The sequence below is a fragment of the Lepisma saccharinum genome, chromosome 26 (genome assembly GCF_977018435.1).
Source record: "Lepisma saccharinum chromosome 26, izLepSacc3.1, whole genome shotgun sequence".
Taxonomy (NCBI): Eukaryota; Metazoa; Arthropoda; class Insecta; order Zygentoma; family Lepismatidae; genus Lepisma; species Lepisma saccharinum.
In genome coordinates, this window is record NC_139254.1 from 26,875,323 (window position 1) to 26,898,677 (window position 23,355).

The 23,355-nt window shown below is 36.3% G+C and overlaps 1 protein-coding gene across 1 annotated transcript in view; it reads left to right on the top strand.

Annotated features, from left to right (window-relative positions):
* The window catches only part of LOC145979602 (uncharacterized), a 31,842-nt gene that overhangs the window by 710 nt on the left and 7,777 nt on the right, over positions 1–23,355 (top strand). Inside the window, exons 2-6 of the mRNA XM_083112568.1 lie at positions 8,184–8,248; positions 9,770–9,847; positions 13,122–13,327; positions 16,208–16,355; positions 16,806–16,916. Of these exons, the coding sequence (XP_082968694.1) occupies positions 8,194–8,248; positions 9,770–9,847; positions 13,122–13,327; positions 16,208–16,355; positions 16,806–16,916 (598 nt within the window). The 5' untranslated portion in view covers positions 8,184–8,193. The remainder of the gene's footprint in view (positions 1–8,183; positions 8,249–9,769; positions 9,848–13,121; positions 13,328–16,207; positions 16,356–16,805; positions 16,917–23,355) is intronic.

Consider the following 23,355-nt stretch of genomic DNA (forward strand, 5'->3'; position numbering starts at 1 on the left):
AGATTTCGTCGTAGTGCTCTTTCAGACCGGGCGCGATAAGAATCAGGAAAAAGATTCCAGCAAGTTCGACGACTGCAAGATCAAGAACGTTTATCTCAAGAACGGCAGGAACGAAGTGTTCCCGCGCGAGAATTACAACCTCGACATGACCAAAGACGATTACCTCAAACTTTACGAAGCTTACACCTCTTACAAAAGGGTAACAGAGGGAAACGTGGACATGTACTACGCGCCCAGCGAATTCAAAACCCACAGACCCATGTTCGTCATCAATACCACAAAAAGGAAGCAGGTGGTGGTCAACGATCGCACCAACATCAAGGTCGTCTGCGAGTTCCACGACGCGCTGCCTGCCGATACTCTGTGCAGCGTCATCCTGATTGCAGAGAAGTCTTTCGCGTACGACGTGAAGAACGAGAGGGTGACGGAGCAGTTTTAAAAATTGATAAAAAAAATTGCCACATACTAAAAAAAAAAAATCAACATCCAACACATTTTAGGTTACATAAAATTAGTGAAAACCTTAAAATACTGAAATATTAAAACAAACAGAGTCCCTTGTAGGTTAGTTCGATGCGTAAATATATAAAAAAAATGATAGGTTAAGTTATATCACTTAGGATCGTAAAAAAATTAAAAAAATCTTAAGAAAAAAAAGATAGGTTAAGTTGTATCACGTAAGATCGTGATATACCTACTAAGTACGAGTGGGAAAAAAAATGGTGCAGTGAAAATTTGTACTAAAACATCGCTGAACGCTAAAACATCGACAAAAAATTGTCAAAATATGTCAAAAACTGATATTCAATTGATAAAAAAAAGAGATACCTACAAAGTACTGCGTTGAACCGCCCCAATTACACTACTGTCTACAACTTCGATCTGGACCTGGCAACCCTCTTCTACATATGAAGATGTGGCTCGCAACCGCGAAAATTTAAAATTCCTCCAGTGTCTGGCGAGTGCGGATTCGTGAGCACGACTTCGAAGCGATAGGATCAACATTAGCGATCGCATTAGTTGAAAGAGTAGTGCAGTGCGAGACAATATTGTATCGCGCATTATAACTTATACGGTACACCAACATGGACATGGATTTTTTCCAGGAAGGGGCAAGGAAGGTATTTTTTTCCAGGGGCGGGGGGCAAACGAAGGCAAATTTTCCCCAAAAATAGTGTTGTACCCTAAAAAAACATTGCTTAAATTTGAATTTATGGTGTTCATGCAATAATTAACACATATTATTGTGGCTAGAATGAAATTATATGTGTGAAATACATATTTTTTGGTTGACTTTCATTTTCCAGGGGGGTTCACGGTCCCCCCTTGCCCCCCCCCCTTCCGGACGCCCATGTACACCAACAACCAATAGGGGAACGGTAATATTTCTACACGAAACAATACAACACTCAGAAGTCCCGATACCGAATGACACAAGATTAAGACAAGATTTTCAAGCAGAAATAGTTGCTATTCGCGGATTCCATATTTATACAAACATTCACAGTTATATCGATATACATCCCTTCCAAAACCAACTACCAACGCATAGGCTTAAGATATCTTCAAGAACTGAGACAACACGTTCCCGGACCTATAGCCCTTCTAGGTGACTTTAACGGTCACCACCCAACGTGGGGAGACCCACATAACGACCAATTAGGTAACGTAATAGACACATGGAACGATGGAACCCCCACCCACTACCCTCTAGAGGGAAATAATCCCTCTTGCATAGATCTGACGCTAACGTCTCCGGAAATATTTACTCAGTTCGCGTGGTATAAAGAGAAGACTTAAGAGGAAGCGATCAAACCCCCATTCTATTAATCAGACGTCATCACAATCTCCGACACCCAAGCTTGGATACCCGAGAGCCACCTCAAGTCAGGCGATGGAATAAAGCTTCCATTAACTGCGATGCGTTCAAGGCCACGTTTATACGGATATACATATGTAAATTACATCATTCCGAAATATAAACTCAGCTTACTCCAATCTCATCGAAATGATCACGGTTGCTATGGACCACAGGGCGACTCGTACCCGCTTTAGCATCCCGGCCAGATATCCATCCATAAGTTGGTGGACGCGAGATTGCGAAACTTTTAAAATCAGAAAGAGACAACTACTCCGAAAATATGAACGACGCAACATCCGAGAAAACTTGATTGAACTAAAACGCCTACAACCGAAAGCAAAGAAAAACTTATCTTCATGCGAATAGAGCAGCATGGCAAACCTTTTGCAACACATTAGATCGCAGCGATAGCATAAGCTCCATCTGGCACAAATTTAGTTCCATTCGTAAACCCACCCAAAGTTAGGTGAAAACGCTAGACCGAACCTGGGAAAACGACTTCATATCTTCCTTACACCCTTACACCCTCTACTAGGGATACAAACACAGCGAAAAATTAAACGCCATATTCACAGATGATTTTCCTGCGGTAACAGCATTATAAATCAGAAATACCTTGAACTCCTTCAACAATACCGCACCCGGATATGACGGCATTACATATGACGTACTTCGCCACTTGCCGGACGAAGGTATCCACCTCATTGTAAAAATTTACAACGAAATACACGTATACCGTATACTGGTATCATCCCCACAACCTGGAACAATCATATCGTAATTCCTATCCTCAAACCATCCAAACCTCGCAACAACGCACAATCGTATTGCCCCATCGTATTAATTTCGGTACTCACCAAACTTTTTGAAAAAACATTACAATATCGAATATACAAAATAGTCAGATAACTAAAGATTATTGTTTTAGCCTGTTAGAAAAATTACAAATACATCCTTCCGTTGCTAATATTATCTAACAAAACAACATGCATTTTGAAATTCTTTACAAAAAACTAAAGGACTAACAAATAAATATCACTTAGCAAAATTAACAGATTTCTATTTACAGTTTTTTTTTAATGTAGTCAAATTGTGCAGTCATGTATGTGACAGGCGATCAGGTTTGTGACATTGTATGAGAAGAGTGAGAAGGTAAAAGTGTTTTGGTTACCTGGCAAACTCTTTATATAAATTTACTTATACTGAGAATGGAAATATCATAATTCCACGATTGTTAATGATGAGAGTAGGCAATCTTTAAAATATATCATCCAGTTGTATGATGCCTATGCCATTTTCTTGATATCTATGAAGTTATTCATACTATGGGAATGATAAACGCAGTAATAGATAATTAAGGTACTCACGTTTTCCGCGAAGCTGTTTTACATTATTTTCTATTAATTTTGGTAGCCACCATCCTCGTTGGAATTTGTTGTGTTGTTGCTTGGCATGTTTCTGTTGTTTTTTCCTAAATCGCCACTAGGTGTGCTACTGTCGCCTGTATGTCTGCGTATATGTCGTCTGCTGTTCACCGGTGTTAATTGCTGCAGTAACGGAAGCTAGGCGTGGTGTGCCTGACCACTATCTATGTTCAGTTCATGGTTGTAGTGCATGATGGCATGTGCTTCTTTAGTTTTTGTGTCTATCAGAGTGTGTGCTTTGTATTTGACATGTACTTTCTCGATTTTATGGCTGTGAAATTTGATATGCTTGGCAACTCCGGTGGTGGGTTGGGCAGTTTTTGCATTTGATAGGTGCTGCTGAATTCTCTCACTGATGGGCCTAATGGATCTGCTGATGTAATGAGCCTTGCACTTGAATTCAGCATCATAGACGCCACTAATACAGTACATCTCTTGTATCGGGTTGTTCAATGATTTCACTGCTAAATGGACTAACATGATCCCTGGAACAGAATCTGATGACAGATTCCTTGTTAATTCCTGGGGCTTCTTTACTAAGATTCCATACCTTTTAGCAACACTGAAATTATACTCATATTTGGAACTACTTTTGCAGTAACTGCAGCTGTTTGTGTAATGACTCCTTCATATACTCGAGACTTACACTGCCACAAATACCATCAACAACTCCTTTCTAATGGGAAGTTGCTGAATACTTTAATTCAAAACCTGAAAATCGTTCTTGTGATCTGGATATCATGTAGACAAGGTAAGAGATGAACTTGTTTTAAATTTACTCAATGATGCATCACTCCAGATTATCAGTTTTGATTTATTATCTTGAAACCTGAGAACGTCAATGAGTTTCAAAAAGAAGGCAGACAGAAATTGCTTGGTTTGATTCATATTTTGTGTGACTAACAATAAGATAGCACTGTGTATTTTGCCAGTCTTAAAAAAGAGCAGCAGTGAATAAGGTCACACACTGTATACTCCAAAGCACGCTGAATGTATTTCAGATTGTCATTCACATGAATAAATCATGGCAAAATCAATAGTATTGCTTTTTTGTATGTCAAATTGGAAGGCTGCAGCTTGAATTCTTTTCTATTGGTCATTAGGTGTAATTTTAAGGAGAAAACTTTGAATACTCAATACTTACATCAAGACTCTCTGCTTGGAGCAAAGCTTATGCACTGTAAGGTAGTAATTTGAACATGCTTTCTAATGCAATCTGCTATATAACAAAGGGGTTCAGGCACATTGCACAGTGGTTCGGATTCCACTTTAAACTGAAGGTCGAGTCCCAATTAGCCTATCTGTGTGGAAAGTGGATTTAAAGCAAGAATTCATTCAATCAGTTCAATCTAATGCCATATTTCGATAGTCATCTCATCATGCATATCTGTCCAAACGGTATAAAAACACTATCACTAATACCTGTTAATAGTCTGTATTCACTATTGTCACTGCCACTGTTAAATAAAAAATACAATTCACTAATCAAATCATAATAACAGTGTCACATACCTGTCTCAGGTCTCAAATCTGACCACTGTCACATACATGACAACCATAAATTGTAATATTGATTAATATATATATATATATTTTTTTTTTGTATACTTTGACAACCTTCCATGGTTGTTTCTTGCACACAATATTTGGAGATTTACACTTGAACCATGTACTATAGAGAGGAAGAAAGCCTGTGAATGGTCATGTTTGTGACTCCTGAAAACCTCCACACCAATATATCATGCCCAGATACACCCAAAGTTTTGTAATGGTGTAGTATCATAGAGTACCAGGTGTGCCGGTTAATAATTCTTAATTTCGTCGCTGGATGGCGCTGGAAGCAAGGGTTGGTGCACAGTCTCTACTGTTATGTCAGTGTGTTGCCAGGACAGTACCTGTCAAATGTTATAACACCATTAAGCCTTGCTTCCATGATATGAAAAACTAAATATGCTGACCAAGGCAGTAATTTATTTTATTAAAAAAAAAAAAAAAAAATTACTGCCTTGGTCAGCATATTTAGTTTTTCTGTCAAAATGCCGTGGATGTGCAACCGAGTGCGAGTGATCATGATATTGGGTTTGTGTGGGAAACATGTTGACCTTCAAACCGAATAAGGAGCATGCTTTTCTTGTTCAATCAAAAGAAAAGTGCAAGTAAAAGCCATTGTATCCTTGTGGAAATGTACGGTGACAATCTCCTAACGCAAGATGCGTGTGTGGGTTGGTTTCGACGATTCAAAAGTGGTGATTTCGACTTGAAAGAAAAAGATTGCCTGGGCCAGCTGAAAAAATTCCAAGATGCCGAATTGCAAGCACTCTTGGACAAAGATGATACGCAAACACAACAACAACTGAGAGAGAAGTTAAATGTTGGTCGTCACACCATATCTGATCGTCTTCATGCCATGGGAAGGGGGCCTCCCCCATGGTGCAGTGGTAGCATCATTGCCTTGTAATCAAGGGGTCCCGGGTTCAATGCCCGGTGGAGGCACAAGTGGTTCGGATCCCAGTTTAAACTGTAGGTCCAGTCCTGGTTAGCCTTACTGTGCATAAAGTGGACTTAAAACAGCAACTCAAACCAAATCATGCCATGGGAAAGATCCAGAAGGCAGGAAAATGGGTCCCACATCATCTGAACAACAGACAAATGGAAAAGCGAAAAACAGTGTGTGTAGTGTTCCTTTCTCGGCATGAAAGGAAGTCTTTCTTGCATCAGATAGTGACTGGGGACGAAAAATGGATCTACTTCGAGAACCCAAAATGCAAAAAGCCATGGGTTGACCCAGGACAACCTTCAACATCGACCGCAAAACCGCGCTTTGGAAGGAAGACAATGCTGTGCATTTGGTGGTATCAGAAGGGTGTGGTGTACCATGAACTTCTGAAACCAGGTGAAACAATGAATGCCATTCGCTACCATAAACAACTCATCAATTTGAACCATGCATTGATCGAAAAGTGCCCAGATTAGGTGACAAGACATGGAAAAGTGATTTTGCAGCACGACAATACCTCATCACACACAGCGAAAGGCGTCAGAGACACCATTTCTGCACTTGGCTGGGAATTCTTGCCCCACCCGCCATACTCACCAGACTTAGCCCCTTTGGACTACCACTTGTTTTCATATGTCTCACTCACTTTCCCAGCAACACTTCAACAATTACGAAGATGTTGAACAATGGCTTGCTGACTGGATCACCTCAAAATGTGAACGATTTTTTCTGCAAGGGAATCCACAATTTGACGGACAGATGGGCACAATGTATAGCTAGCAATGGTGCATACTTTGAATAAAACATTTGTTACCTTTCTCCCCACATACACTTGTTTTCTTTCAGATCAATTACGGATTATTAACCGGCACACCTGGTATACATCCCAAATGTAAAATACACAGATATTAACACTTCAATTGCAGAATAGATGAAATAGGGTATCAGGAACCGAATCATATTTCACTACAAGATTTCGGAACAGCTACACAATATTGCAATATGCAATGTATCCCAACATTTGGACTTGTGAGGCTAAAATAAAGTTAACTACCACAAACATCACATTTTTAAAGAGAATAGAGAGAATAGAGTGTTTGCCAACATAATTCAATGAAAAAAAGTAGCACCTTCTGTGCAATTTATGTTATGTTAATAATTATAAGAGTGTTGCAGGAACATAACTTTAAATTGAAGGCTTTTTTTTTAACAGAGAGAGAGAAAGCAACACTATTAAGGGTGAAGTATGCCTAGTTTGCTTGCCTCTCCCTTGAAAAAATCCTCTGGTTATCCATATATATGAACAAGCTGTTCATTTTAAATTTCCAAACATTCCATTGTTGTGTTAAAATCAAGTAAAAATCAAGCAAGTAGCTCATATTCTTCAGTTTCATTGGTACATTATCATGTATATCTACTAAAAGTTGATTGATATTTGATTTATTTAGTGGCTAAAACATGTGCATGTTTTATGTTTCCTTTATTTTCAACATCACGCCATCTAAATTTCATTCTGCACCCCTAGATAATTAATCCTTTTGCTGCTGCTGTCTAGAAATTACAGCATCCTCTTAAGTGTGGTCTTAACAGGAGAAAGTAAAGGTAAAATGGTAAAGTTCTCCATGCATACAGATCGTGCCATGAAGGCACATTTAGGGAATGTGGGGGTAGGGCCCCACATATTCTCAATCTCGGCCATTTTGAGGTGATAACAAATGCTAGAATAACACAAAACTAACTTCAATCTGCTAATTTTGAATTTGGTATTTTTGTGAAGGTGGTTCAGTATCTTCAAATATAAAATAAACACTGCTATGTGCACACTAATTCACCTTAAATGTGTGAAACTAAGTAAAGTCTCAAGAAGGTGTAGTTTGCTACCACTTCATAGGACGTTGAAAACAGTGATACAATTTGAACGAGAAAGTGTAGTATACATTTTTATATTTAGGGGGAATAACTTACACTAAGGTTTAAATTTTCTTCACAATAAATTATATATGTATCACAATATAAACAAATCTCTAATTTAGTTACCAGTATGTTGGCCCAATGTAAAAACACCTGTTGTCCTTACATTGGCACCACAGCCAAAATTACCATACTCCAATGGTATGTTTTTACATTTGGCCAACCACTTTTGGCTACTGCTACTTGGGATCACTCATTCAAAAGCCTGGCAAGCTTTGGTCCTCAACAGGCTGTTTGTGCAACCAGTTTTTTATTCCACAAGGAACCACTATTCTTAATATTAGTATGAAAAATAATTTGTGAGAGTATTTGCAATGCAAGTAAGTATATTTTATAAATCTAACTTAAAATAAACATATTAATCAAAAGCAAATAGGAAACATTACTTCTTGAAGCATTAATAGCTATGTAAATTTTCTTTTTATTTTAGGTTCAACATAATGCAAAATTATTGTTTAATTCTTCTCTTAGTTTGTGGAACTACATTTTGTGAAGGTAAGAAATGTGATCTCAATTTTTTCAAGTTTGTTTAAATCAATTGTAAATTCCATTGGGGCTTATTTGTTTGGGGGAATTTTACATGTGACAATTATTTTTAGAAAAAGGACCCATCAAATCTTACATATTTTACACTTATGTACCAAATCAGGTCATGATGGTTCGCCCTTTCAAGGTGCAAGGATGCTACTGTCTGTTGATGTAACTACTTATTTCCCCCATATACTTATATATAACACACATTATGTTATTTCTCATGCTACATGTATTGACTCAATGTAATGAATCTGCAAATTTCCACAACATGTATATTAGTATTAATAAATATTGTGTCTATAATCTATGTAACGGAATTACCTTAATGGAAACCTTCTTAACAGGTGCATGCTAACATTTCAATTTTCTGTGAATTATGACATTTTGTCTGAAATATTAAGAGAAATACTCGTAGTTCAATACAAGCTCATCATGCCAAGAGTCAAGGCAACTAAAATTTGAATTTGTATTATGTTACTAAATTATTTACAAAATAGTGTGATGGGATTATGATTTGTCCAAATAATTAATTGTCCTTTTGTTATCAAAATAATATAATGCAACTCAGCTAAAAACTCCTTCTAATGATCAAAATGTAATACAGTATTGGTCTTCTGAGTAATACCATGACATATGACAAAAATATTTAGTATCAGGTGAGAAAGGGTCAAGAAGTAACTGGGAACAAGAGCTACATATTTGGAAACTACTTTGACAGGATTGTTTGCCTAGTCCTGCGATTCATTTACTGGAGTGTCAAAAATATAACAAGCACGTTATCCAAAAACATACAATACTAGGTTTTGGACAAGACGTGTTATATCATCTACTTCAGTGCAACCATGGTCTTCCCTGTCTAAACAAAGGTACACCATTTCATGCACGTCTTATCTATCCATATTCACAACTTCATATCTGTTAGGGTTTTCATCTGATACTGATGAAATCTGTGCAACATACGAATGGTTGGTCTTCTTACCAGCATAGCCAAAACAAAAGCTACAAATGTAAATTAATGACATGCTGGTTCATTAATATCTGTATCACTGAAGAGAAGCCACTGACATTTCAGGTCATATTTCTGACAGTACCCTCTGGTGCACTGGGCATATAGTATCATGATAATGTCTTGGTCAACAACAATGATGCTGTGTGCTTCTCTATACCTTAATTGCTGGATGACATTTTGCTTCATTCTCTTTTCTGTGGCACTCAATGTCAGCAGTAGGAACTAAAGGACAGAAACTATCTCAAAGTATATGAGCTCAGCTCTAATTCAAATAGGTATACATGTTTATGTATGTATGTGTGTGTGCATGTGTGTGTGTGTGTGTGTGTGTGTGTGTGTTAGTGTGTGTGTGTGTGTGTGTGTGTGTGTGTGTGTGCGTGCATAATAAATGTGATGTCCATTATGTGCATTATCAACCTAATTGGAAGTTCGCAAAATATAATATATTTAAATATTTAATTTTTATGTTTCAGATGCTTACGATATCACAACAATTGTCAGGTTCAAAAATATTGATGAAATTTTGGAAGAACATGATACAAACACTACTGGTAAGAAGGTTTATTTGTAAAATAAAAACACACATTTTACTAAGTTGTTAATAAATTTTTCATGTGTTTTCAGTTTCAACACATGTATTAATGTGATATACAGAGTAGTGTGCATGAAATTAGATATTTCAATGATGTCTCGTTATTCGATAGTAAAACATAAATTTAGTATAGACTACATCAAGTCTTCATTATTATGCTCCTAAATATTATAGGTGTAGAAACAACTATATTATACATATTTTTCAACAACTTCAAGAGGGAAATTTGTAAGAGGGGTGATGTGGAATTCCATTATTGGTTGTAAAATTTTAGCCTAGTGGAATGATATGAGTGGCTCGGGAGTAAAACTTGATAATGTGCACACTGTTCAAAATTAAATTAACATCGGATTCAGTTTCTGCACAGCCTAAAGTTGTTGTACAATATTGATTGAAGTTCCTTTAGTAGCCGCTGATGGTCAGAAGCACACAGGAACATCAGGTTAATCCATAAACCACAATATAATGAATGAACTTACACATGCTTTGTTCTAGGATTCATACTTTTTTGGGTTATTAAGTTTTACTCCTGAACCACTCATATATACCATCCCCCAATGATTCAAAAAGTTCATGGAATTTCAGGGTGTCTACCAGTCTGAAAAACCTGGAATAGTTATGGAAATGTCAAGGAAATTACTGTTTTCCTGAAAAATGAAGATTTTTGTAGTAGTTCACTAAAAGTAGGTTTTTGAACAAAAGAAAGAGGACAAGTAAAAAAATTTCAATTCATCATGAACAACCGATAATGTAGATTCATATGATGAGAATTACCAGTAGTTGCAATAGAAATTGCATATTAAATACTCTAAGAAAAAGAGTAATGTTTTGAACTCTTTATCAAGTAGAAATGTTCTACAATAAGTGGCAATTGTAATTTATCACTATATTGTGGATATTTTTGGGTTTTGTTTTGTGAAAATTATTAAGATTAATAAGCATATTAATCGCATCTTCAGGTGGAAAAAAATGCATGAGACTAGACAAAAAAACGACAATTCAGAAATATTGCCACCTGAGGTTTATGTCAAAAGTGTAGATATTTTTGCTTGTAATTTGCACGCTGCCATGAACATTTGAAATGTTTCTGTCTGGTGAGTGTTTCCTCTTTCTTCTTTTGCTTGTTATTTAGCCCTTGTGGCCTTCCTTCCATTTATCCAATTTTTTTTTTCCATTTTTGAAATGAATCATTTCATGTACAACTCACTACAATTGAACCGTCTGCCATCTCTCAGTGTCTTCTTGAAGATATGAAGTAGCACATTCCAGCAAGGGTATTCTGAGAGGGAGGAGTGTTTGGGTACAAACCTTTCATGATATCAATAATAATAATAATAATAATAATAATAATAATAATAATAATAACAATAATGATGATGAAACTTGAAAAATTAGCCAATTGCAATTAATTTTAATATCTGCCTGTAACTTAAAACTAGAATTAACAATTTTAGCTAACATTATTGTTTCTGTTATACAGGGTGAACAGAAACTATAAGGACAAACTTTAGGAGGTGATTCCTGACAGGTAAAGAAACAAAAAAGTTCATATCAACATATGTCCATAAATGGACGGTGAGCCTGCAATAAAGCAATTAGTACCGGTACACATTACATGGCATAACTTTCATCCATGTTACAACAGGTGTTCAAAGTGACCTCCATGGGATGCAATGCAAGCGTCCACACTTCGCATCATGGATTGCCTCACTTTTTCGAATGTTCCAGCCTGTACCCGAATAGCATCACAGGCTACAAAGACATGCTCTTCAAGGGTCTGCACATGAGGAACTGGCTCAGCATACACAACACTTTTCAGATGGTCCCACAAGAAAAAATCAAGAGGGTTAAACTGTCTGGTGATCGAGCAGGCCATGCCACAAGGCCTCCTCATCCGATCCATCTTCTGGGAATGTTGAGGTGATGACAAAGAATAATGTGAAAGTGGGCTGGAGCTCCATCATGCATCTGCCACATTACCTGTCGTATTGCCAAAGGCACATTCAGAAGCAAAAGAGGCAGAGTGTTCTGCAGGAATTCCAGATACATCTGTCCGTTAAGGCATTGTGGAAGAACAAATGGTCCAAGTAGGTGGTCGCCAATAATCCCTGCCCAAACATTGATGCTGAACCATTGCTGATGACTGATTAGATGATTCAACCATTCCTCGAGGATAGGCTGTAGCCCAGAGATGACGATTGTGTAGGTTGACGATGCCATCTCTACCAAAGTTTGCTTCATCGGTGAAGAGGACTGATGACAGAAAACCCAATATGTTGGTGGCTTTTTGCAAAAACCAGCGACAAAATCATTCCCTTGGAGGAAAATCCACTGGTGATAATCCATGCACACGTTGCAGGTGATAGGAATAGTAGTGGTTTTCATGTAGGATACACAACACCGTCGCTTGGCTTACACCATGCTGGCGAGCCACTTGCCTGGAGCTTGTACTGGGGTTGTTCTCAATATCATGTAGCACATGTTCCTCCAGATCTGGTGTATGCACATGCAGCGGCTGCCCTCCATGTTCACCTGTATGAAAGACCCCAGTGGTGTTGTCTGTCTGGGTATGTGGCTCGATAAATCTGTGCGGCCTTTTGACCATTTCCATCTACTTGACCATATACGAAAACCATCTCGGCTTGTTCCTGGTATGAATAACGAACCATGGTTCTTCGACGTATCTCTAATCACACAATCTGCAACACAAATTAGCACACTGTAAGTGTTGTTATGAGAGGATGATGTCTTTCTTCAGTGTCATCTACCTTGGCAAATATGGGTTTCCGGATATATGTTGATATGAACTTTTTTGTTCCTTTTCCTGTCAGGAATCACCTCCTGAATTTTGTCCCTATAGTTTCTGTTTACCCTGTATATATTCTAAATGTTTTCAATAATCATACCACATTCATGCATTATAATTTATCAGTATTTGTAATTTAACAATATAGAAAAAAATTGGTATCAACCCATCTGTGGATATTCTATAGATATGAAAAATAAATTATTTAGTAAAAATATAAATAAAAGCCATTGCTCCTCTTTCATCATGAGACTTATCCGGGGTATATAGCTTATTGTTAAGTCTTTAAAGTAATGAAATATATTTGTTGGATGCTGATTGTAAAATATATTACAAAGTTGCAGACCAGTGGCTATATATGCTAATTCCAAGTGTGAGTTGTAACAAAATGAACTTCATTTCATATTTTTCTCATCTCTTATTCTAGCTAAAAGGTTCTTCTTTTTGCGAAACTTCAATGGAGTGATTGAAAGCCCAACCTTTACTTGGCGATCTTCTCTGCTGTGTGTTTCCATAAACTACTTTTTCCCTGGATATCCGACAGACAACAAGAGAAAAATTGATGTTATTGCACTTTATAATGGAGGTATAGAAGTGAACATGGGGCAAATCAAGAGCCATAAGGATAATATGGTAATACATTTTCATGTGAACATTAGAAAAATACTTGCTGTAAATAAAAACTGGACATTTTATTTTTATAAAAAAAATATAGATATTCTTTAGAATCCTATACTGTTGATAGTTACACCCAGTCAGATTAATTCAAATTTAAACAAAATGCACTGTCATCAATGCTGTGTTAATTTTGTGAATGTTAGTGACAATGGTTCTTCATTAGCATGTCATATTATTTGGATATTACCTTTTGCTTCATTCTAACATCATGTTTAGAGAGAACATTACAATCCCCACTACCAGCAAAAAATAAATGTATTCACCTGAAGATAAAAGAAGAGGTGATATAGTGTTACAATAAGTATTGGTAAGAGCACTGGCGTACACAGGGGGGCGGGTTGATGGGGCTATAGCCCTCTCCGAAATTTTGAGGAAATCAAGATTTTCAAGTAAAAATAGTGAAGAACTCGGGAAAAGCAGATTTGTAAATGCAAACTCACTTAAAATAAGCCTTGATTGCCATTTTTTGAGAGTGCAAAGTTCTAAAAATACTAAATATCTTATTGTGTATGGTGCTTCTCTAGAAAGCTGGTTAAAATTTCAAAAGTACATCATCTGAAAGGATGCAGCATCAAAGTGATTACAAATATGGATGATCGGTTCACCGCCACTGTATCTCTGATGGATTGGGAATGGATCGACTCCACCACCAGAGCCCCCATGGAACTACAAATGAACAATACTACCACAAAACAAACAAGGAAATTCAGCCATCTAGAAGCAGCCAGCCTACCAACAGCTAAGCCAGCCCAGCCCACCAGAACACCAACCGGACCGTGGTCAACCTAACAGATAGGACTTTGGATGAAGCTACAATATATATCATTTCAATAGGTTTAAACTTCACTGCAGCACCTAAAAGTATTCCCCTAAGGGACAGCAGTATCAAGCAGACTGTAAAAGATCTTCCGGACAAGACTGCTATAGAAATATATGTGGCCCTTAACCTTCAAGCGGGTGCGCCTGCACAAAATTTACAACAAAAGTAATGTTCTTTAATTTTCTTGTGTTTCCTTTGAATTCGGCGACCTATGCTTTTTATGTATTCCTCAACAAGGTCTTTTGTATTGCATATTAGCAGTAATTGTTACTAATCCATATGTTATACTCTTTCAGTTGTTGTTTATTTGATATCAGAACACCGTGTCGTAAAGTTTGTGCTGCAAGCCTGCTGATGAAAAGCGTGGTGTGATATAAAAATGTATTAAGTTACATACTGTTTTATCTTCACCATTCTAACTTGTATTTCAATGTTTCATTTATATTAACCTCAGAAATTATATAAATAAATGTAGACCCAAAAAATTTTACATTTACATTATAATTTCCTTGCTCATTTTGAATGATGCGTCACGTGCCCTCTGGTGAAAATATTATTAACCGCGCCTGCTCGAAGGTTAATAAAAGAACCATTCCATGTAGACCTAACATTTCACCAGAAGAGAAATCCACACTCAGGGCACTAAAAGAAAACAAGGACAGCAGACAAAGGAAACACATCAGTTATTCTCCAAACCGCAGACTACAACAAGAAAATTTCAGAACTTCTAGCAGACTCTAAATATAGGAAACTTCCTTGAGATCCAACAGCAGCAGTTGAAAGAAAGACCAGAGTACTTGTGAAGAAAGCATCATTGCTGAAGCCCATTTAGGACAAATTGACACCAGGCGGAACAATACCACCACGACTGTACAGACTGCCAAAAATGCACAAGACCGCAGTGCCATTAAGATTGATCGTCAGCACAATTGGATGCCCAACGTACAGACATAACAAATTCCTGACAGCCCAGCTTCAACCACTGATAGGCAAATGTGAACATCATGTGAATTCACCAAGACACTGCAGCATATCAGAACATCATCAGATGACATCTTAGTCACTCTTTAACCAAATTGCCACTTCAAGATTCACTGGAATTACTAGAACGCATCATAAAAGAAGCAATAGCCATTCATGGGGAAAAGGAGAATCTTAATCATGACACTGGGCTCGAACTGGACCCAGCTTGGCTAACGATAGTCGACCAGCAGCGCGGACGTAGCAGACATGGCACCTGATTGGTCTGTTATCCTCACTGGCAACCCCCTCCATGAATATACAGGGTGTCCCACGAACGGCGCAACTGGGAATTAAGAGTAGCGTTACTTTGTAACCGAAACCTGTACATACATAAGTCATACACCAAATGTTAGCCCTGTCCAAGTAGATATTTTTAAACATAGAAACAATAAACGGGGTGCAGTGTTATTCATGCAGTGTTGCCAAATGTAAGTGAAAGTGTAAATTTATTTTTCCACAAAGCATGGAAAATTGCATGTCAAACATTCGTACGGAAATTTGGACGTCAATTTCCACCTTGGGTAGGTGGACTATTTCACCATCTATAGTTCAGAGAAGAAAACCGATCGTTTTCGTGTATAGCCAATCCTGAAATGCCTCGTAAGGGCGTACCGGTCCAAATGGGTGTTTTAAAAACATTATGAGGTACAGTGGCAACACTGTTGATGTTTGAAGGCAACAAAAGGTGTGTTTAGTGATGGTCTATGACATGCAAATACTGGAAATTTTCTTTTTTTCCTGTTTCCAGTATTTCCATGTCATAGACCATCACTAAATTTTCATTTTCTTTTTTTCCTGTTTCCAGTATTTCCATATTTCATATTGAGTATTTAATTTCATATCCATCAAGAAGGATCGAGCATGATCTGAAAATTAAAACTACCAACAAAACAAAGGTGCATACTATCATTTTCATCTTGGTTGTTTCTATTTCCATATCTTTTATTTACCTTATTTATTTTACCTATTTGTGTATTTCTCTACTAATGTAGGGCAATCAAAGGACTACAGAAACATTTCTTGGCCACTTAGGATACAAAGAACAAAGGGATCTAAAGGTCCAGTTAAGAGCATCGTCAAGCTTGATGGATTCTGATATATTAATACATGTAATATCCATTGGATGTGAACCAAATATGTGTAAGTAAATATAATAACTTAGACTTTGTGTCAATCTCAAATTGGCAATCATATTTAATTTAAATTAATTATTTATTTAATGGTCACACGACTTTTAGTAGTTTTGCAAATACATCCATCTACCTATATTTTCTTTTTGCAATATATGCTTGTATTTCACCATCATAATATTTAACGTATTTGACATGTAAGTCATTCAAATGTAATAATCTCGTGAATGGAATGAATTTCTAAAATTTTTGTCATGATTTATGATCTTTACCCTGTACAAGACAAATTCTTGAACACATTTTTAAATTTAAAAAATCTGGTAAATACATTTTTCATATTTACTTTTAGAGTATTTCCCTTGGGTCAGGACTGTTTAAATGTAATAATGAATAATACTTTTATACTTTTATAAAATTATATAGCAGTCAATTATACAGATTTATATGCTTTATGTTCCAGTAAATGAAAAATCACTGATAATTAACAATGAAGCATCTATTGAGTGTCATTCAAGAACAAATGCATTGGACTTACCCTTGACATTATCTTATGATAGTAGCAGTGGTAAAGGTAAGAAATATGACATACCTTGATATGGGGTGGGGGTTTGGATGTGTGTGAATCTGTTTGATTCTTTATGTCACTATAAATCTTTTTAAAGTGACTACTTTGTACATTAGAAACAAAAGTATCCCCCTTTCCCTTCCAATATAAAACAATAATATCCTTTACAATCATGGCCAGAGTTTAATTTTTATCAGTTTCATATTGAAATACCTTGCCTTAACTTCCTGAAAGACTGCAAGGTTGCAGGATGTTCAATCTTGCTTTTGGTATCTTCAGTGGTGCCAACTTATATGTCCTGTGGGGCTTGCCCACACAATAATTTGCCTAATTATTATATATATTTCTTTACAAATAGAGTTCCCATGCTTGAAAGAAATATTTCATAATTATACACAAAAATAATTCTAATTAATTGACTGAGTGTTATCAAAATATTTCATTATAATTTGTCATAACTACAATATGATACCTTTCAGCGTTCTACATTATGTACATACACTATCTATGGCCAGAATGTCATTAGGAGAATAAGGGAGGATTAGGGTTTGTAATTGGAATGAATATCAGTAGGCACTAAAATTAATGAATATAGATAGATTTTTTTTAAAAATTTAACAACATGGTTAAAATAGGAAAATAAACTCAAAATCCAACCACAATATGTGGATATTAAATATTAAAATCAAGGATTACCTATTACAGGATGGGACACAGACTTGACTTGTGTGAACACTTTTCTAAGGCCTTATAAACTACAGACTATGCATACCTAGTACAAGCAGAACCCATTGGTGGGGGAAGACAATGTACTCAAACAGTGATTAACTATTGAGTAATATGCATATCAATGTTTGATCTTGATACTTGAAAAGCAAATCAGCTTTTTTCATTGGAATGTAATAAATAAAAAAACAATAATTAAAATTGTTGATTCTTGTCTTGGATTGTCCAAAGGAAATGCCTAGAAAATATTCTAATATCTTATACATTTACTAAATATACGAGTATATGATATTGGGTTATTAATCTGGTTTTCATAAAATTCAAGACAAGAAACAACATTTTAATTCTTATAAATCTTAAATCTTACTTGATGGTTCAATATTGTAATTGATTTCAGGATTTTTCTATTATTTACATTGGAGTTTATTGATTCCAATCCACATGATATGCTATGAGATTAACAATAATAGGACCGGAATATGTTCCCCTTGCATTAAAATAACAAACTACCCATAATGCAGCACATTTACTACAGAAGGAATATTGTACTGTGGAGTTACAATGAAAAAATATTGTATGCAAGTACAGAGGAAGAATATAGCCACATAATGTTAACCTGTAAGAATTTGTAACATTGACTACATACAGTGAGTGTAAAAAGTGTTTGGACAATGCAGTAGTTACGTTAATAATGGATTCTCTTGGCGTTCTGGATGATGAGGTGAGTGGGATAAAAGTGTAATGGTTCTACCTCAAATTCTTTCTTTCTTGGCACAACAACGAAATAAAAATATAAAAACATAAACAATCCATGAACAATTATAACAAAAATGCCACAAATTATGGGCACAAAAAGTCTTTGGACACTTAGTAAAAAACATTAAAAATGACCTCTGTGAAACACGATCAATAAACCTGGACTGCCATACACGTACCACTGACCCATTCAACCTCTGGGCTCGGAGCTGTCTGTGCAAGACGAACGGTTTATTTTGCGAACTATCAAAAAGGATCCCAAAACTAGTGCTCCGACGTTGGCTCCAAGCCTTCAAAACAAAGGTAAGCAAGTTTCCTTTGTGAGGAAATGCCTACCATGGACACATGGCAAGGAAGAAATTTTGGGTTAGTACAATAAACAGAAAGAAGGGCCTTGAATTTGCCCTATACCACTGCAATTACGATGCAGACTTCTGGAACAAGGTCATTTTTTCGTATGAAAGCAAATGCAACTTATTTGGGTCGGATGGTAGGCATATGGTATGGCGGCAAAGAAATACAGAGTTGGAGCTGCGAAACTTATCCCAACTGTCAAACACGGTGGCGGTCCACCGTGCTGCCAGGGTCGGCAAGTTGCATTTCATAAAGGAAATGATGGATCAGTACATGTACATTGATATATTGAAGAATAATTTGAGCGGTAGTGCGGCTCAAATGAACTTGAGTAATGATTACTTGTTTCAACAGGACAACGATCCTAAGCATACAGCCCTTAATACAAAATTGTGGCTGTTATATAACACCCCAAAACAACTCCCCCCCTCAATCCCCAGATCTGAACCCCATAGAAAATTTATGGAGTGTTTTAGAGAAACAGATAAGAAAAAGAAACATATCCAACAAATCCGACCTAAAATTAGTATTGCAGGAATAATGGAATGCCATTCCACCTCAGATTACTGTAGATCTGGTTAAATCTGTACCAGACAGGCTCCAGGCAGTCATTTGTGCCAAAGGAAATCCAACAAAATATTAAATGCTTGTGTTTTTTGCAGAAAATATGGACAAGGATGGCAAGTGTCCAAAGACTTTTTGTGTTCTAAATATGTGGTATTTTCATTATTATTGTTTATAGATGAACTCTTTTTTATATTTTGTATTTTCCTGTTGTATCAGATAAGCAAGCATATGGGTAGAATAATGTGGTTTTCATTCCACTCGTTTAATTGCATGCACAACCCTGAGCGTACCCTGTTCACATACCATTAATGGTGTCCAAACCTTTTTACACTCACTGTATGTTTTATTTTATTTGATTCGTCAACGTTTACCTTGCACATTGTCTTCTTCCTATCTGACATTAATTAAAAATCTTTTACTATTCTAAGATATTGTAGATATGTATAGGATTTCCTTAAAAAATAATAACTATTCACGTATGCAGGCAAACCTAATATGTAGGATATAAGGGAGATATATTTTCCAACTACACTTACATTTCATTCTACATCAATTTAAATTGCACACATAAACACAAAAATGTAGAGGTTTCTACCTTTGCTTAGAGCGATCAAACTCAACCTGTGTGCTTTAGAGTTCTTCGAGGATGATATTTAATCAATATACAGAAGATAGAAAAGCAAGCTAGCATAATCTTTCACGATACTCAGTCCACGAGGCATGTAAAAGTTTTGTAATGAGATGTCTACATTAAATATGAATACAAAATTCCTAGCCTATTCTATACTATGCTTGACATAAGACAAAATACATCTTTCATAGCACAGGGCTTAATCACAAAACCAATCACCACTGAATTCCTAAACATGCCAAGGATAGCATAAGGGTAATCACAGAAGCTTTAAAATTCTTCACAATGAACCTAAATTCTGGTTCAGAAAGTAAAATACAGATATGCTAAATTGAAAAGCACTTATATTTAAAACTCAGTACTTGGTCTCCGGTGCATTACCACAGGTTAGTCAATAACGGACTTTGAGAACAGAGTAGAGTAGTGAAATGCATCACAATGATGAAAGTCTAGAATCTTTACAACAGCTTTATTTAAAAGTTCCAAGTTCTTGAATATACACGATGTACAGCAGTACTACAAAGAATGCAATAAAAATATACTTTATGGTGTAAATCTATTGAATTCATATGATTATCTTATGAGTTAAGCTTTGGTCATGGACAAATTGCTAAACTTGCCAGATGCTAGTAATTGTTCATCATTTGGGAGCCATTAGTTTTCGTCCAAGCAGTTAGATGGCACTAGCCACTTCTGTCTCCAATGGAAATGTCATATAGCAACTTCCATATCCTCTTAGTGAGTTCCGTGTTCACCATGGCTTATGCAAGTTTCTTATCCTCTTATATATTTTGCTTGTTAAAATCTTTCATTTTCTTCTTCAAGGACTCAAAAGGCAGTTATCTTCAAAATAAATACTTACAACTAAAATAGGCCAAAATAGCCACTACAAAATTAATGTATTTATGTAGCCACTGGATTCGTGAACAAGTGGTATGATAAGCAAAACAGCACCCCCACCATACTAATTTTTTTGTAGCAATTTTATATGTAGTACCTGTATGACAATTTTTTAATGTTTAATAATACAGTATAATTAACATAATATCTTTTCGGAATATACAACACTAGTAAAAAGGATCCCATATAATACAGGCATATTTCTATATGCTTCTAACAAAACTATTAACATTTAATTATTAATATTTAATAATTAAAAATATAATTAATATCTCTATATTGTTACTGTTTTTTGTATTTGTTATAATAAAACCCAGTACATGATACGAGGTATCAATGATATGATATGATTTATTTGCATCCAAGGCCCACAATTTTGTACAAGTAGGTACATCTGCAGTATAGGACATGTCAAATAGAAGTATGTGATAATAAAGTTTGGTAATTTTAACATAAGATACACACATATATATATTGGTGCATTATAACCCTTGCATATCAAGCTATTATACTATACAATTTCAGTTTGATGTGCAACAGCAAGCCCTGTATGTATGGTAAAAAAAAAAAAAGTAAAGTGTTCCCCTGTGCTTAGCACCATGCCATGAAGGTGTATAGAGGGTGTGGAGAGTAATGCCCCACACTTTCTTGATCTAATCGTGAGTTGGGGTGATGTGATCAGCATCCACCCCTGACTGTTTTTACCTACTAGGATTTCCCCCAGGTACCCATGTTATTCGACGCTGGGTGGGCACCGGGGCCGTAACTGTTAAAATGTTTTGTTTCCAAACATTGTCATACTCAAATATATCCACGTTAATTTTTCATAGAATGAGATAGTCTGTGAAGTGACTTAATTCTTTTTTGTTCAATCTTATTGTGTCTGTGTGGCTTCTAAGAAGAGAAATAAAACTTCTTATGTTCAGGTTGGCGTATTAATCATTATGCATATGCAGTATCAGGTTTGACTAATGGTTTCAAATTTTTAACAGGTTATGGGCCCAGCCCAGGTGTTCAAAAACTGTGCTGCAAGGTACTTTGGAGTTGTTTTATCACAGTGGAAAATTTCATCGTAAATTTTTGTGATGTACTGATCACATGATATGATAATGCATGTAGTGCTTGTGAAGTTTTGAATTGATATTTTGTGCTGTGTGATTTTTCTTGTACTGAAATTACTGTGACAAGAAAATTGAAACAAATTTCCATACTATATACACTAAGAACAATGACAACTCCAATCGTGATTAATAGTGGTGGACAGCCTAACATCGAAAAACTGGAAGGTGTTAAGAATTACACCACATGGAAGTTCTTAATGAAATTAACTCTGATCGATTGTGGTTTATGGGACTGAATCGAAGCTACTACTACAGTGGATCCAGTTCGAGACCAGAAAGCATATGCCAAGATTTGTTTGTGCGTACATTCTTCTTGTTACCCACATGCTAGAAATATGCAAAGTGTGAAGGTAGCTTACGAAAACCAGGGTATAAGTAGGCACTTAGCAAATAAAAGAAGACTGGCAAGAGTGTGTTATGAAGATTTTCCTTCAATGGACTTGTACCTGGGTCAAATCATCTCATTGCAACAAGAGTTAGCAGACGTGGGATGCAGTATTAATGATGAAGAAATCGCCGAAATTATGTTGATTGGATTGCCTGAAGAGTTTAATCCTTTAGTAATGGGTATTGATGGAACTCAGACGAAACTTACAAGTGACTTTGTGAACTAATGCAGGGTGATTTTCGACGAAGTGAAAATGTTTCCAAGGATTCTCCATATTTAGCTTCAGATAAGAAGAAGGGTCCATTTGTGCTTACTTGCCATCATTGCAAGAAGGAAGGCCACATAAAGCCAAGATGTCCTCAACTACAGAAGTACAGAAGTCTAAGAAGCGGATGAAGAAACCTACAGTTATGAAGCAAGGACCAAGTTTTTCGCAATACAATAGTTCATTCTTATTGACTATCCACAGTGCTTATTCTAGTAAAATGTTTAATAATGATGACTAGTTACTAGATTCAGGATGTACTTCACATATGAGTAAATGTAAAGATTGGTTTGTTAATTATTCAAATACTAAATCCTCTGAAATTACTACTGCAAATAATCAAAAGTTGATCAAATAATGGAATTTCGGTGACGTGAAAGTAAATCTCAAAAATAATGTGCAGAAGTTAATATCTGAAGTGATGCATGTTCCAGATAATACAGTTAATTTGTTTTGTAGATTTTCAGAGAAAAATGCAGGCTCGACCAGGACTCGAACCCAGGTCTCTGGCAATCCATGCCATTGCTCTACCACTGAGCTACCAAGCCGGCCTGGCTTCCCCTGCATTTTTGCTGTCGCTGTTTTACCTGTGTGAAATCTTTTCTGCAAGTGCTACCCATTAAACAACGGGGGGTACGGCCGTACCATTGTACCCCCCTGGAGCTGCCAGTACATGTAGCATACTTTTCTGCCAAATGTACCCGAATTATACCTTAATCAAGGTTTTAAAGTATTAT